This window comes from Macrotis lagotis, chromosome 3 (genome assembly GCF_037893015.1).
Source record: "Macrotis lagotis isolate mMagLag1 chromosome 3, bilby.v1.9.chrom.fasta, whole genome shotgun sequence".
Taxonomy (NCBI): domain Eukaryota; kingdom Metazoa; phylum Chordata; class Mammalia; order Peramelemorphia; family Peramelidae; genus Macrotis; species Macrotis lagotis.
In genome coordinates, this window is record NC_133660.1 from 176,679,593 (window position 1) to 176,697,748 (window position 18,156).

Genomic DNA, 18,156 nt, shown 5'->3' on the forward strand with positions numbered 1-18,156 from the left:
GAAGTTCCATGGAAGTCAAGGGAGAATATCCAGATAGAAGGGCTGATCAACAGTATCAAAATCTTCAGAAATGGTCGAGGTGGATTAAGATTGAGTAAAGTTCATAGGACTTGTCACATAAGAATTCGTCTGTAATTTTGGAGAATTTCATTTTAGTTGTGTGGTTCCTGAGAAGCCAAATTGAAAGGGATTCAGAAGTTAGTAGCAAGGAAGTGTAGACTATTTTTTCTAAGAAGTCAGTGAAGTGGAAAACACAAGATAAGATGATAGCTTGAGGGCACAGCATCCCCCTTAAGTAGTTTTATTTTTTTAATGAAGCTGAATGACTATATATGTGTGAAAATTACTTTAAACAAAAAATTATTTTATATGATTTCATTTTATGAAATGTACCTGTACTAACTCAGAATTTCAGACCATAAGAAGTCAGACCATGAAGATCAGGTCATACTGAGCTTTTTTTTTGTTTTGTTTTTGTTTTTTGCAAGGCAAATGGGGTTAAGTGGCTTGCCCAAGGCCATACAGTTTAATCATTAAGTGTCTGAGGCCGGATTTGAACTCAGGTACTTCTGACTCAAGGGCAGGTATCTATTCACTGCCACTGAGCCACCCCCATATTGAGCTTTAATTAATTGTTTGTCAGTTGAATGTGAAATTTTGTGCCATATACGTTTCATTGCTCTCTTTATGTTCTTAATTTTGTGTTTTTTAAGACTGGGATATTACTCCAAGCCCTCTGATCTTTTTCAACAGACTGCAACCTCAAGCATATCATTTTTCTCTAGGAGTTAGGGGGGTGGTGTGTGTGTGTGTGTGTGTGTGTGTGTGTGTGTGTGTGTGTGTGTGTATGTGTGTGAGTGAGTTACACTCCTTTGGAAGTTTAATGATACCTATGGACTTCTTACCAGAATAATCGTTTTTATTTAACAATTTAAGGAAATGTTACATTTTAGTGAAAATTAATATGTAATTTTTTCTCATTCAAATTCAGAGACCCACTAGATTTATCAATAGATGTTATACAGAGGGAACTGATGGTCCATGGATGCTAGGTTGAGAATCTCTGCTCTGGAATCGTTATCCTTTTCTGTTCTTCTGGTTATTGCCTTATATAATTCACTAGACCTTACCTTCACTCCCTGTCCTTCATTTTTCTTTATAAAGTTATCTACACTTCCGCCTTTACTTCCTCTCTTCTTAATCACTCCTCCAAACAAACCTTGGCAATCTGGCTATTTCTCCAAGAAACACTAATATTCAAATGAAGAATTAAAATATTTCAAGATCTTATGAATTTAATGTCAAATCATGTAAAACATGTGATTATAGAAAAGGAAGGACATATTACATATTACAAGTTTTTTTGTAAAGGTTCTAAGACTTATGAGTCAATAAATTTAATTATTGTACTTTGTCCTAGTGAATTCACATACCACTGTGGTAGGGAAGTAGACTGTAAAAGAGTTGAATATGAAGCTTATTAGGGGAAAAAATGAATGAAAGAACAATTTGCTGAAGGTGGAGATGGGATTCAAGAGTGAAAACTGAGGGGTTTCCCCTTTATAAAGTAGAGTACTTACCTTTTCTTCTGAGACTGAAGCAAAGGAAATAGGATGGGTGAAATTATAGAGAAATTTTGAGTAATAAAGTATGAAAGAAAAGAGAACTCATCTGATAAATAACTTCTGTTTCCTAAGTTGGAAGTGAGCTTATCTGAAGAGAGAAAGAATAAATGTGGGGCAGCTAGGTGGTGCAGTGAATAGAGCTGGGGCCCTGGAGTCAGGAGTACCTGAGTTCAAATCCGGCCTCAGACACTTAATAATTACCTAGCTGTGTGGCCTTGGGCAAACCACTTAACCCCATTGCCTTGCAAAATCCAACCCCCCCCCCCCCCTTAAAAAGAAAAACAAGAATAAATGTGATGACATTAGGGGCTGAAGGATAGTGGAGTTTTCAAGGAATGTAAATTCAGATCTTATTGGGACTGTGGTAGGAAATGAAAGAAAATCCATTCAGGAAGATTAGAAGAACAGGCTCTGGTTGAACATGAGATAACATGAATTTTTAGTACTCAGTCAATACAACCTCAAACAGAAGTAGAATTTAGCAACTTCCTTTGGAATGGAAGTGGAGAAGGTATATGATGGAAGTGACCTGGGGCTGAAGAATTATGGACCATAAAAGAAGGAAATTCAAGGGAGCTGGAAAGAAGAATAAAAGTGTCTTACTGAATTACTTAAGGGTCAAAACTGATGGGAATAGAATCTGTGGAAACATGGTTAAACCATACTAATACCTATAATGGTGAATTAGGTGTCAAGCCTAAGTATGACTGTATACACACACACACACACACACACACACACACACACACACACACACACACACACACATATATACACACCTCTTTCAAGGTGTTGAGCCTAAATATAGCTCTCTCCATATATACCTCCCACAATGTTACCTTGAGAGAAAACTGTCTTTTCTGCATATGTTCCACTTACCAGTCTGTTGATTTTAACTTAGATTTTCCTCTGATTCCTCAATGTACTTTCTATAATTTTTTTTTTTAGGTTTTTGCAAGGCAATGGGCTTAAAGTGGCTTGCCCAAGGCCACACAGCTAGGTCTGAGACTGGATTTGAATTCAGGTACTCCTGACTCCAGGGCCAGTGCTCTATCCCTCAATGTACCTTCTTACAACTTTGTTGGATATTTTTTTTCTTCCTGTCAAAGAAATGTTTACCCTTCCTGTTAAGTATGAAGAGGTATTTCTTAATCCCTTTCACTTTTTTCCCCAAGTACAGAAATACAACTGGTACTTAACACAAAGTTAGTGAACCTCTGGTATGTTCTCTCTGTATCTTGGGGGCACCACTTTTCATGGTTTTCCTCTTCCCTATATGACTGTTCTTTCCCTGACTCCTTTGCTGGATCTTCATTCAAATCCCAGTCACTAATGAGGTGTCCCACAGGGTTCTGTCTTAGGCTTTCTTCTCTTCACCCTCTATGCTACTTCACCTGGTAATCTCTTGGTGATCTCAGTATCTTCTACCAATTTAATGATCATTTCTATACTGATGATTCTTAAATCTACCTATTCTGACAACTTCTCTGCTGACCTCCAATCTTACATCTCTCCAAATGCCTTTCAAACATCATCAAAGATGTCTGCTAGACATCTTCAACTGAACACATCCAACACTAAACTCATTGTCTTTCCTTCTTAACCCTTTCCTCTCCCTCCCCCCACCTTCCCTATTACTTTTTAAGGCAACACTATCTTCCTAGTCCCTTATGCCTAACAGTCACAACCTAGGAGTCACCTTGGACTCCTCATATTCAAGCTGTCGCCAAGGCTTGTTGATTTCAACCTAGCAACATCTCTTGAATGTGCTCCCTTCTCTTGGATACTCCCATCACACTAGTGCAGGACCTCATCATTACTTGTGAGTGTCTGCCTCAAGTCTCTCTCCACTCCAATCTATCCCCAGCTATCAAACTGATTTTCCTAAAGCACGTTATATTTTTTAATAAACTCCAATGGTTCTCAATTGCCTCCAGGATTAAATACAACTTTCTCTGTTTGGTATACAAAGCTTTCAGTGTAACCATTCTCCTTCTACTCTTCTAGTCTTTTCACATTTTCCTCCATACTTACTCTTTGATCTAGCAACACTGGCAAACAAGACACTTCATCTCCTGATTCCATTATATTGACAACAAAGATACTAAATATTTATGTAGTTTCAATGCATTGATAAAAGGGATGGGGGATAGAGATTTTGATTCCATTGCTATAGATAACTTGGAGATAACAAAATCCATTCTACCTTGTAACCCTCTTGCAACTTATAATCTTTAGAAAGTTGATATTGAAAATGAATTGTTCAGGGTCACCCAGTCAGAGTGTCTGAAATGGACTTGAGCCTTGTCTTCCTTGCTCCTAGGTTAACCCCATGTCCATTATGCCAGGCTGTCCCTATTAATCATATTTAACCATACTTTGATAATGCAGAAGGGCTATTTAAGTCTCCCAAAAGTAAATGAAAGAAATGGCACAAAGCGTTTAGAAAATGAGCATAATGTGCTAAAAGCTAATTGCCAAATTAAAAGTTAATCTCAGTATCAAATGCCTGAACATATACTTTTACACTTTTGAGTTTAATCATTTCATGGTATTTTCTATTCATGTGAAAGACTGTTATTACTCATTAAAATATGAATAAAATTAAATTTATTGAGTTTAATGTCCATATTCATCGTATTAGGTTCAGTAAATGTAATTAATATGGATAACATTAAACAAAAATAAAACTAGGGAAAAATAGTAAGAGCAAATTGTTACAAGTCATAACAATGGTTACAATTTGAAACTAAATTGTGGGCCTAAGTAAATTTTCGTAAGACCAGCTCGAGAAACACTGACAGAAATTGCCAATATATACCAAAATACACCAATTATACCAAAATATAAACTTTCTAGTCGATGTCTCTAAAATTTGTTTATATAAAAAAATTCCTAAATCAAATTTTAAAATCAGGAACTAAACAGAAAAAAACAAATAGTATAGTATTTCAGATGTCAATATCTTAAATACATTATTAGGTTTTTAAGACAAAGCTGCAAAAGACACACTCTTGTCCATATTCAAATGCTATTTGAATCAGTGCTTTTCTGTGTGAAACTTTATGTACTATAAAAGAATGGCAAATCACAAAAAAGAAAAATACCTTGAAAACAGAAGCTAAATATCTAAATAGTGATTTATTATCATCTTCTAGTAAAACTAAAAATACAGGAATATTATGTATATATCTTTAATTTATACCAATAAAAGTGCTTGCATATGATATCTAAAGTGGATAGTCAGAATATTCCATTAGAACTCTGGCAATAAGGGGGCAGCTAGGTGGCGCAGTGGATAGAGCACCGGCCCTAGAGTCAGGAGTACTTGAGTTCAAATCCGGTCTCAGACACTTAATAATTACCTAGCTGTATGGCCTTGGGCAAGCCACTTAACCCTATTGCCTTGCAAAAAAAAAAAAACTTAAAAAAAAAGAACTCTGGCAATAGCAAGAGAAAATGAGGGAAAAAACAGTCCTTCTCCACCCAACAAACAAATTAAGGTCTCCAGAATATTGAAAGAACGTAGTGAAAGGTATGGGTAAGTCATACAAAATGGGCAGGCACAGATTAATTGCTTTCTCTTTTGCTGAAAGGAACTTCTAAATCAATGATCTATTTTGAGTTCTGAGTTAAAATAAAACCCTAAAAATTAAAATTGGACAAAAAGAAACCAATGACTCTATGAGACACCAAGATTCCATCAAACACAGTCAAAAGACTGAAAAAAATAAATGAAGAAAACTAAATGACCAGGAAAATAGATCCAGAAAAGATAATTTACAAATTATTGGTCTACCATGATTTACAAATTATTGGTCTACCAGAAAGCCTAGATCAAAAAAAAGAGCCTGGAAAATATCTTTCAGGCAACTATCAGGGAAAATTGTCCAAGAAGACAAGATAGCCATTGAAAGAATATATAGAACTCCTCCAAAAAAGAGACCCCCAGAATAAAAACTTCAAGCACCATCATAGCCAAATTTCAGAATTCTCAAATAAAGGACAAAGTACAGCAAAGCAACCAAAAACGAAGTAATTTAAATATAAAGGAAGCACAATCAGAATTACACAGGATTTATCAAGCTTCAAAAGTGAAGGATTTTGAAGGACCTTAATATGGTATTTTGGAGGGCAAAGGTCCTTGGATTATAACCAAGAATTTACTACCCTGCAAAATTCAGTATATTCCTTCAGGGATGAAAAGATAACTGTGAAATATTGGACTTCTAAAATTTCCTGTTAAAAAGTCAAGAACTGAAGAGAATTTGATATCTGAATACTTTAAGAGATGCATAAAAAAGGTAAATGGAAAGGGGGAAAAATGTTAGTCAAGAACATTAAATTGTATACAACCCTACAAGGGAAGATAATATTTGGAGCTCTTGAGAATTGTATTTCTAGTAATTGTATTTCTAGTTCGAATCACATCATTTTTATTTTTAGGTTTTTTTCAAGGCAATGGCGTTAAGTGGCTTGCCCAAAGTCTTACAGCTAGGTAATCATTAAATGTCTGAGGTGGGATTTGAACTCAGGTCCCCCTGACTCCAGGGCCAGTGCTCTATTCACTGTGCCACCTAGCTGCCCCCCACCATGAATCACATCAAATTATAATTACTTTATACTTTACCCTCTTCTCAAGTATCCTCCATGGACACAGAATTTTATTAAGCCAGAGCATCATGCAAAGCTAAAGTACTGTAGCTGAGCAGACCAATATGAGCTCAGAATGATATACCACAGGTTATGCACAAATGGTCCAGGTGAAAAGTTGGGGTGTTTACTCTAAACTTATTTGTCTCATGTTTCCTTTGACCTCCTTTAATTCTGTCTTGCTCAACACTTTCTCTGCTGAGGGCATTATATGCTGGCTGGTCCTGTGCCAGTGGCTCTCATATCTGACAATCAATTGTAAGTTCTTAAAGTGAGACCTTCAGGGTGTCCCAGTACTTAGAGTACTTAGATGCTCTATACTTAATTAAATCAGAAGTGACTTTACTTTACTAGATATTTAAAGAAGTTGTAGTACCATAGCTTCAGAGGGTGAGAATTTACTTAGAAGGACTAGATATAAAGTGATTAGGAAGTGATTTTATCTTAATCCATACTTTAGTTAATAAGGGTTTTAGTACCATGGTTAGGGTGCTAAAAGGAGGGAATGTGGGAGAGAATGTACTGATACTTTGGGGAGGGCTATAGGGCTGTGGTTGTAATATTATAGAGATGGAGGGAGAGAGTACTTAGAGGAATTGGGCATGGAAAACACTTTGCTTAGCTTGACACTTTGATTATAATTGGAGGGAGCATGCTTTTTTTGGGGGTGGCACAAAAGGTTCATGGCTCAATAGGATTGTATGTCCATGGAGGATACTTGAAAAGAGGGTAAGGTATAAAGTGATTATAATTTGATATGATTTTCGATTCTTGAGAAATATATATATCTGAAACATTGGAAGAGGGTACTTAGTGACAATGAGGCAGTGCTGCTTATCAATCCATTAAGCAATCAACTTTTGATTAAAGGAATTAGAATTGGTAATGAAGAAGCAAAACTTTTACTCTTTGTGGATGATATGATGGAACACTTAGAGACCCAAGAAAATCATCTAAAAACCTACTTGAAACAATCAACAAATTCATCAAAGTAGCAGGATATAAAATGAACCAACATAATTCATCAGCATGTCTATATACACACACACACACACACACACACGTGTGTGTGTGTGTGTGTGTGTGTGTGTATGAACAACAACGCCCAAGGGCAAGAGATAGAAAGAGAAATTCCATTTAAAATTACTATGGGGGCAGCTAGGTGGCACAGTGGCCCTGGAGTCAGGAGTACCTGAGTTCAAAAAGAGCCTTGGACACTTGATAATTACCTAGCTGTGTGGCCTTAGGCATGCCACTTAACCCCATTGCCTTGCAAAAACTAAAAAAAAAAAAAATTACTGTAAAAATTACATTAAATACCTCCCAAGACAAACCTAGAAACTGCATGAACACAATTACAATGCACTTATCACACAAATAAAGTCAGAGCGAAATAATTGAAAAAAATGTCAATTGCTCATGGTTAAGTCGAGCTAATATAATAAAAATGACATTCTATCAAAATTAAATTACTTATTCAGTGTCATATCAATCAAATTATGAAATAACTATTTTACTGAACTAACAAAAATAGTAGCAAAGTTCACCTGGAGCAACAAAAGGTCAAGAATATGAAAGGAACTGATTAAAAAACTGTAATTGAAGTTGACCTTTCTCTACCATTATCTGAAACTATACTAAAAAGTGGCAATCATCAAAACTGCCTGGTACTGGTTAAGAAATACAGTAATGCTCAGACACTTAATAATTACCTAGCTGTGTGGCCTTGGGCAAGTCACTTAATCTCATTGCCTTGCAAAAAAAAATACAGTAATGGATTAGTGGATTAGGGTAGGTTCAAAAGAAACAGTAGTAAATGACTATAGTAATTCATTGTTTGACAAACCCAAAGACATTCAGTTTCTGGGATAACCCACTATTTGACAAAAATTGTTGGAAAAATGAAATAGTATGGCAAAAACTAGGCACCCACATTTCACACCCTATACCAAAAATAATGTCAAAATGGGTACAGTGAGGCAGCTAGGTGGTGCAGTAGATAGAACACCACCCTGGAGTCAGGAGAATCTGAGTTCCAATCCAGCCTCAGACACTTAATAATTGTCTAGCTGTATGACCTTGGGCAAATCAGTTAACCCCCATTGCCTTGCCAAAAACAAAAAGACAAAAATGGGTACAGGATTTAGACTTAAAGGGTGATACTATAGACCAAGAAATCCTCTATCCATCAGATCTATGGAAAGGGGAGAAATTTATAACCAAGCAAGAAATAGAATGCATTATAAACTGCAAAATGGATGATTTTGACTATATTAAATTAAAAAGGTTTTGGTACTAATAAAAAACCAATGATGCCAAGATTAAAAGGAAAACAGAAATCTGGGAAACAATGTTTACAGCTAGGGGTTCTGATAAAAGTCTCATTTCTAAAATATATAGAGACTTGAATCACTTCTATTAAGGTTACAAGTCATTCCCCCAGATGATAAATGGTCAAAGGATATGAATAGGCAGCTTTCAAAGGAAGATATTAAAGCTATATATAATCATTTGAAAAAATGCTCCAAATCATTACTGATTAGAGAAATGGGGAACCATTTCACACATTTCAGACTGGCTGATAAAAAAGGGAAACGATCAATGTTGAAGAGGTTGTGGGAGGATTGGGACATTGAAGCATTGCTGATGGAGTTGTGAACTCATCAAACTGTCCAGATTAACATAAGAGGAAATAACCTCATTTCAGGAAAAGAAATTGAATATTCATCCATTTCATTCAGGTTATCAGATTTATTGGCATAGAGTTGGGCAAAATAGCTCTGTATTATCTCTTTTAATTTCCACCTTGGTAGTGAGTTCACCCTTTCATTGTTGATACTGGTAATTTGGTTTTCTTCTTTCTTTTTTCTAATAAAATTATCCAAACTGATATTTTTTCTCAACAAACAGTAGGAACAGTAAATAAAAACCTTTTAAATAAGACAAATTAATAAACATTACTAATGCTTTATAAAAAGTGCAAAAATGTAATCTAGAAGATATAAGCACTGACTTTATTGAGCTTCTAGAAAAGAGTTATCTAGTTAAGAGTTATCAGCTTGTCAGCTTAAATCAATTTGGGAGAACAATTTTGTATTTTTGCATTATAATTTGGAATAAGAAAAATATAGTGCCCCAAATCTTAGTATAGTTGTAAGCTGTTAAAGCAATTAAAAGTTTAGAAATGTCTTAAGATTTTGAGGATACCTTGTATATGAATAAATACAAAAATTTATTTCCTTTGCACAGACATAAACCTGCTCAAGATATTCATTAATTGTTAGTGTTGGAATTGGTTTGAAACAGTCAAGTAACATAATTAGAAGTCTAAATCCATAAAAGTTAAGACTCTTGTTTCTTCTGGATTTGCTTTTGAACAAAAATACTCTTCTGAATTCTACCATGTATTTACAATCAATTAACATTTGAGTTCTATATAAATAAATATCTAATATGTTAGGATGGGCAAGTAAATCAGTATAGACTAGTAGATACTAAAAAAAATTAACAAAACAGGTATTTAATGTATAAAAAGATAATTAACATTTTTTAATACTTACCTGTGGAGCAAGAAGAGGTAGCCTAATATAAGCCAAAAGTTTACTGAGATCTTTTCGTCTCTGCTCTAAATCATGACGGACCCATGTAAGTAGTGCATTTAATATTGTCTCTTCATTAGGTATATTCATATCATCGCTTGCCAAGAGCTTTGCAATTTCACTAGCTGGTAATAATACAAATTCTTGGTTTCTAATTACTTCCATGAAATGCTCCTGAAGGGGAAAAAATTAATTATGCAAACATTTTAAGATTTTTATTCCTGATAGTAGACCTTTTAAAATATTCTTCCTGATATTGCAGCTTATTTAATGGAAAGCTTGTTTCTGAAAACCATTTGACAAAAACACCAAAGCACAATTTATTCTTTAAACCTTTCATAAAGTAAATGATTGTACAAAAATAAATACAAAATTTTGAAAATAATATATTTAATCAAATTTTATTGCTTTACAAGTAAAATTTAACAGATAAGCATGGCTATATTTTGCAATTGGATAGCAATATTTAGGCACTACTCTTCCTTAGGATGGGGATGACCCAGGAGAATTTTTGAAGGAAGAATGTGACAACTACACATTCACTTTCTATCCTCAGAAGCTGGAATGTTTCTGAGATTTCTTTTATATTTGGTCTTTCTAAGTAGATTACTTATAATAAACCCTTATTTTAAGAAGCCTAGAACCAAACTTGAAATGTGTTAGCAGAATTTAGAGCAGTTTATAACAAACTTGGAAGCATATTTATCCTAGGGATTTGTAAGAAAGTTATAACATGATTTACACATGGGACTCATTGGATCTGTCTGATGTACAGTTCTTAGCATCATAGCTGAATCAAAGTAGGCATTTAAGAAATGTTTCCTGATTAACATAAAGCGGACCCAAAGCATAGCTCTGGAATGGGGATCTAAATTCTCAAGTCAAGAGGGTTGTCCTACACCTTATAATAAGATATAAATGTCTAAGTTTGAAGAGTAGTGTTCTCTGAACTATTAAATAAACATTATTTGAGAAGAATGAAATTAAATTTTCACTGTGCAAGGACACTAGTCTTAATATACCAACTAACATGTAATTATTATGATTCTTTCATTTTCTTCTTCTAATTCCGTTATAGTCAGTTCTTTGCCCTGTCTTAGAACAGCTTTACTGAAAAGATTAGGTTTTTTTGCAAATACTATTATAAATACTTAATAAATATTTGTTGAATTGAAAATGTCAGTCTATTTAAATTGCAGTTGAAGATAAAGAATGTGAATAATCTGCCATCTGAATAGATTTAAGGTTAATACCTATGTCTTGTAACTATCTCTATGTATTACAATTAAGATCTATGTATTATAGCTGGCTTAAGTAATACTTCAAAATTATTTCCACTGGACTGGTTTTCCTTTCAGATACAGTCTATTTATTGATCAATTCTTATCTGTCTGTATATACAGGTATCACCACTAACTACTATGAAAACATCAGATCAAGTGAAATACTTTGAATTATTATCCTAAACTAGGGTGACTACAAAACTACGTAGATAGTTTTTATCTCCATATATATATATATATAGATAGATAGATAGATAGATAGATAGATATAGATATAGATAGATATAGATAGATATAGATATGTATAGATATATACAGCTATATATATGAGTATGTGTGTCTGGATGCATATACATATACAAACTCAGTGCTTTAAGAAGAAAAATGTAAGCAAATTTACTATTTGAAAAACTCAGATTTTGAGGTACTAACTTATTAAAATTAATACATTTAATTAATTTTATTTAGTGTTGACAAAAATATACCATTATAAACTTTTTATAAGATGTAAAGCACAATAATAAGATTTAGAATATTATCTAAGATTATCCTACTCCAAGAAAAAATACTGAAGTACAGCTCCCTTTTAGGTTTTTTTTTTTAGTTTTGTTTTTTGTTTTGCAAGGCAAATGGGGTTAAGTGGCTTGCCCAAGGCCACACAGCTAGGTAATTATTAAGCATCTGAGACCGGATTTGAACCCAGGTACTCATGACTCCAAGGCTGGCGCTTTATCTACTACGCCACCTAGCCGCCCCAGCTCCCTTTTATAATATGAAAAAACCACCATGGAAAAAAATAAGGATTTGGATTTATAAAGAGATGCAGCAAAAGTCTGATAATTTCTTTGCCAGTAAAATGAAGAGAGGGAGAAAATGTTATTTTCGATTTTCTATCCAACTTAATTTATATCTGGGCTTTTAAAATAACATTCAATAATGCTATGGTATACAGCCTAAATTAGTTTTATGAACACTGTGATATTTTATGTATTGCTATACACAAAATTCTATTTGTTTTTACCTTTCACATCCCAACAATCTGAAGAGAATGATTTAAAAATGTAAAAATAAAGAATGGAAACAGACATTCAGGGAACTGTCCAAATTAAGTCAAATACTAAAGATGTATGACAACTGTAGCTTGAACTATATCCAGACATTTCTCTTAAATGACAAATTGGCCAACAATGATAACCATGTTAATACTGATAAAGTGCCTTGATATTTGCAAAATGCTTTATAAATTTTATTTCATTCGATCTTTACAACAGCCCTGTGAAGTAGGTGTATCATTACAGCTATTTTACCTATGAGATAACTGACTGGAGAGAAGTTTAACTGCTAGCATGTGTCGAAGACAAATTTTGAACTGAGAATTTTTCCTGACTTCAAGTTCAACATGTTATCTACTACACATCAAATTGCCTCTTCAATAAGACACTGATCAGTTTAGTAAAGTAGCATCTTACTTAAATATTTTCCATATAAAAAGTACTCAAAGCTTTCTTACAAAATCATCTTTATGTAATACTGATGGAAATTAGACAACACTTTCAAATGACATTAATGGGAACTGTTCATTAGAAGGTTTTTTTTTAAGTACAGCTGCATCATCTGAGATTATTCAGTAATAGATCTCATTATTACATAAATAAAAAATCAGCTATTCAAGAGTTTATAAAACAGGATACATTTTATTAGGAAAAAATAGTTCTAGAGCATTTTCATTTACATATTTTGGGTGGTATCTGACATTTTCAACCAACAGCATTTATTTTCTCTTCTTTCCAATTTATTCCCTCCTTGAAAAGTAACAGAAAAGAAAAATAAAACCCTCATAGCAAATATGTCTGGCCTAGAAAAGTCATTTCTCTTACTGGCCAAGCTCAAAAATGCATGTCTCATTCTGAATCTTGAGGCTATATATTCCTTATTTGTCAGGGAAATGGGGAGTTTCCTTCAGCTCCAGTCCTCTGGAATTGTGGTTTGTCACTGTATTACACATAGTTCACAAGACTTTAATAATGTTACTGTTGGTGTATAAATTGTTCTTCTGGTTCTGCATCAGCATGTACATGTCTTCCCAGTTTTCTCTAAACCATTCATTCTGCCATTTCTTATGTTACAATAACATTTCATTATATTTTTATACCATAATTTGTTTAGCCACTCTCAATGAGTATAGTTACTTTTGTTTACAGATTTTTTGCTATTACAAATATCTCTTTTACATATGGGTCCTTTTCCTTTTTTAAAAAATTTCTGGGTATATAGACCTAGTTATGGTATCATTGAAGCAAGTGGTATGATCATTTTAGTTACATTTTGAATATAATTCCAAATTGCTTCCCCAAATGGCTGGACCAATCACCATTACACCAATAGTGCAGTACAATTCCTATTTGTCCATAGCTCCTCTAACATTTGTCATTTTCCCTATTTTTGTCATCTTTGATAATGTGATGGATATGAAGTAGAACCTCAAAGTTACCTTAATTTTCATTTCTCTATTGATGATTTGCAGTATTTTCTCAGAGGGTCATTGATAGCTTGGATTTTTTTCCTTTGAAAAATGCCTGTTTAAGGGGTGGCTAGGTGGCACAGTGGATAGAGCACTGGCCTTGGAGTCAGGAGTATCTGAGTTCAAATCCGGCCTCAGACACTTAATAATTTACCTAGCTGTGTGGCCTTGGGCAAGCCACTTAACGGGATTGCCTTGCAAAAAAACAAACAAACTAAAAAACAAATTACTGTTTATATCCTTTGACAAAACAATTTTGATAATCTATTAGATATTTGTTTCTTAAACTGATTTTCACACCTGTAACTAGATGTCAAATAAACATCTTAAATACATGTTCTAAACCAAACTCATTATCTTCCTCCCTAAACACTCTCCCCCCTCTCTCATTTCTTCTCTATCACTGTGGAAGGCAACACCCTCCTTCCAGGCCCTCAGGTATACCTTAGGTGTCAGCATTGACTCCTGTCATCCCCCAAAAATCCAAGCTATTGCCAAGGTCTGTCAATTTTACTGATGCAGCATCTCTCAAATATGCCTCCTTCTCTCCTCTGATGCCACATTTCTGGTGTGGGCCTTTATTTTCTAAGCCTTAGACTATTTCAATAGCCTTCTGGTAGGTCCACCTGACTTGTCTCTACCCACTCCAATTTATATTCCATTCAACCACCAAACATGACTTCCCTAAATCCAAACTAAAATACCATTTTCTAAAAGAAGTCTTTCTCACTCTCTCTTAATTTTAGTTCCTTTCCAATGAAAATTATTTTCTATTTATCCTGGATACACACACACACACACACACACACACACACACACACACATATATATATAGCTTGTACATATTTGTTTGCTTGTTGTCTTTTCTATTATTTTGTGAGCTTGATGAATGCAGGAACTATCTATTTGCCCTTTTTGTATCTCCAGCACCTAACCCTGTGTCTGGCATCATAGTTATTTACTGTTTATTGACTAACTTAAAAATAAGCTATACATTTAGGAGGGTATGAGTTAACCTCATACTTCAAAATTTCAAGACACTAAGACTTCATGTGGGGCAGGGAGGTGGTACAATATATAGAGAGCCAAGGATCAAGCCAGAAAGACCTCAGAGCTGTGAGACCCTAGGCAAATCACGTCTTTCTGTTTGCCTCAGTTTCCTCATCTGTAAAATGAGCTGGAGAAGGAAATGGCAAACCACTTTAATATCTCTTACCAGGAAATTCCAATTAGAATTACATAGTTGGATACAACTAAAATGTCTAAACCACAACAACAACAACAACAACAACAAAAGAGTTCCTTGGAATGACTGCCTTCTCCACCCATGCAATTAGCAACCCTACCTTTGAGAAGTGATGGCTGAAAAATCCATTGCCCAGAGGCCACTTTGGATATGGAGCCTTTTTGACCTAGCTGCTTCTCACACAGGTGATACAGCACATCCCTAACCAAGTCCTTGAAGCTTTTCCAGCTTAGTAAGTAGCATAGTCTTTCAGAATTTAGATACATTCCTGTGCTATAATGCAATTCTGGAGTAAGAATCTGGTGGAAGCAATCTGTCATTAAAATTTTAGAGCCAGAACAAACTTAAGAATAGAGTATAAATTTTCATTTGAGGAAAGGTTAAATGGCTTTTCTGAAAGCCAGTTTAGTAGCAAAGGAAGAAAAGGGATTCAGAGATCTCCAGATTCCCAATTCACATGACAAAAGGATGCACTATCATCTCAATGTCTATCACTGCATGATCCATACACATCTTGAATATTTTCATACCTGAACTGACAGAAAATGCCACTTTGACTTTATTCATTTTTGTCTAAGTTCTCCTTTAAATAACAAGTATCTGGAAAGTAAAAAATGCTTGAAAGTATAAATATACTTTAATTAAATTTAAAAAGTTTTTAAACAAATGAAAATACTTGAGGAAGTACTTTAATTTGAAGATTTGATTTCACTAAACCTTTTATGTAGTTTCCATTGTAACATCTAAAACCAAAGGACCTGCCTCTGAATTAACTCATTATTACTAGAATTCAATTTCATGACTCTACTGGAACTAAGTAACACCCAAAGATGGTCTTGGGAAAAAACCATCTACAACAATTAATTATGAAAATAGCTTTTAAAAATCTAACTAGGGGCGGCTAGATGGCGTAGTGGATAAAGCACCGGCCCTGGAGTCAGGAGTACTTGGGTTCAAATCCAGTCTCAGACACTTAATAATTACCTAGCTGTGTGGCCTTGGGTAAGCCACTTAAGCCTGTTTGCCTTGCAAAAAAAAATCTAATTTAAATTTCATTCCTGTCAAATCAGTGACCTAAATGCACACAAAGATGATCCTGTGAACAGAATTCCTTTCTAAGAACTAGATGTTTTGTTTGTTATTCAATCAAACTGATTATAAAGAGAAAAGTCAACAATTTACAATCTACAGAGATGCAAAATTAAAATCTTAAAAAGTAAAAAAAAGTTGGGAAGAGGGATGGTACCTGTAAAAAAAATCAGCCAAAACAATTTTTGTAAAACATGCTGAGCTAATAGTTTCTAAACTGAGACTCTGAGACTCATGACTGTTCTTTATTTCATGGTCAATTCAGCTCAGGAATGAAGAAATAGTTATTAAACATGGGAGAAATAGTTTAGAATTATGAAGAACTCACTAGTGAAAAACCACTGAAACTGCTTTTATCTTTTTTTCCAGTGGAGGGCTGCATTTATTTTACATGGTATATACCTTTTAAAGAAACATTTATGAAGATGATAAAAGTAAAGGCAAGGACACACCTGATCTTCCCCTAATTCTCCTCCAAACAACTTAAACTTGATGCTTTCAAATTGAATGGGGGTGGGGTACAGAACTCATAGAAGTTTGTGGTGAAACACTTTTCTTGTCTAGGATGCCTTAGGAGGTTGGGAGAAAAGGTCTGTCTCGGTAGGGTGGTGGGGGGGCTTGGAGCCCAATGCAGACTGGGAATGCAGGAGTGTCAGTAGCAGGCTCAAGAAGTAGTTCATCATCACTAGTAACAGCTTTGGGAGCTCTCAACCCACATTCAATAAGGGAGTTAGACAACTAGTTAGAAGATTACAGGAGATACTCTGCTGGGACTGGGTGGGCAATCTGCTGCATTGCCCATACACAGATCTGGGTTGCAGTCCCAGATCTAAGAGAAGCACTAGTTCAATTAATTTTGAGGCAGGGGGTCCAGAGGACCTATTCCATGTTATAGTTCCAGGGCAGAGAAGAGGGCTTCTGCTCACTCACAGACAACGATACAGGCCAGGAGAACAGTGACCACACCTCTCCTTTGAGTATACCATCTGGGAAAAGTTAAAAACCTACAGATTCCCACCTCCCCTAGTTAGTACTGAAAATAGCACCAAGAAAGGCTTAAAGCTTGGGACAATGTCCCTTCTACTTCAGGGGCATAGCCTAATTTTAATATAAAGTTTTAAGTTAAGAAATAGGTTGGAAAAAATGAGCAAGTAGCAAAAGAAGAAGTTGACTATGGAAAGTTAGTATGATGACAAGTAAGATTAGGACATAAACCTAGTAGAAGACAAAGAAGTCAAAACAAGTACAATTGTCAAAAAAGATGTCAATTGGTCAGAGACCTCAAAAGAATTTCTGGAGCAGCTCAAAAAAATAAACAATAAGAGAGGCATCTAGGTGGTATAGTGGATAGAGCACTGGCTCTGGAGTCAGGAGGACCTGGGTTCAAATCTGATTTCAGACATTTAATGATTACATTGCTATGTGACCTTGGGCAAGTCACTTAACCCCATTGCCTTGCAAAAACCAAAGAGAGAGAGAGAGAGAGAGAGAGAGAGAGAGAGAGAGAGAGAAGAAATGAGAAAATAAAAGGGAGTGTTGCAAGAAAGTCATTAAAAGAGAGTCAACAACTTGGTAAATGAAGCATAAAAAATATCTTAGAAAATTGTACCTTAAAAAGAGAATTGGCCAAATGGGAATGAGGCACAAAAGTTCACTGAAGAAATAATTCCCTAAAAACTGGAACTGAGAAGATAAAGTTCTTGACTCCATGAGATGTCAAGAAATAATAAAAAAAAAATTCAAAAGAATGAAAAAAAAGAAGAAAACATGAAATATCTCATTAGAAAAATAACTGACCTGGAAAACAGATCCAGGAGAAATTGTATAAGAATTACTGTACTACCTGAGAGCCATAAGCAAAAAAGACTATTTCGTGAAGTTATCAAAAAAAGCCCTGCTCTGTTGTCCTACAACTTGTGGGAAAAATAGATATAGAAAGAACCCACTAATCACATCCTGAAAGAAATGCTGAAATGAAAACTCCCCAAAATGCTACAGTCAAATTTCAGGGCTCTCAGGTCAATGAGAAATTATTACAAACAGAAAGAAAGAAATTAATTCAAAATATCCTGGAGCCATAGTCAGAATCACCCAAGATTCTACATTAAAGACTTGGAATGTGATATTCTAGATGGCAAAG

The 18,156-nt window shown here is 34.7% G+C and overlaps 1 protein-coding gene across 7 annotated transcripts in view; it reads right to left on the reverse strand.

Moving 5' to 3' along the window:
* KLHL5 (kelch like family member 5) overlaps window positions 1-18,156 on the reverse strand; it is a 144,384-nt gene that overhangs the window by 34,342 nt on the left and 91,886 nt on the right. For 6 of the 7 annotated variants that reach the window (XR_012477051.1, XM_074229628.1, XM_074229627.1 and 3 more), the window contains one exon: window positions 9,839-10,051. The exons of the other annotated variant lie outside the window; for it this stretch is intronic. Coding sequence is in view for 5 of the 6 variants with exons in the window: in XM_074229628.1 (XP_074085729.1) it covers window positions 9,839-10,051 (213 nt within the window). In the remaining variant the exon portion in view is untranslated. The remainder of the gene's footprint in view (window positions 1-9,838; window positions 10,052-18,156) is intronic. 7 annotated transcript variants of the gene reach the window in all.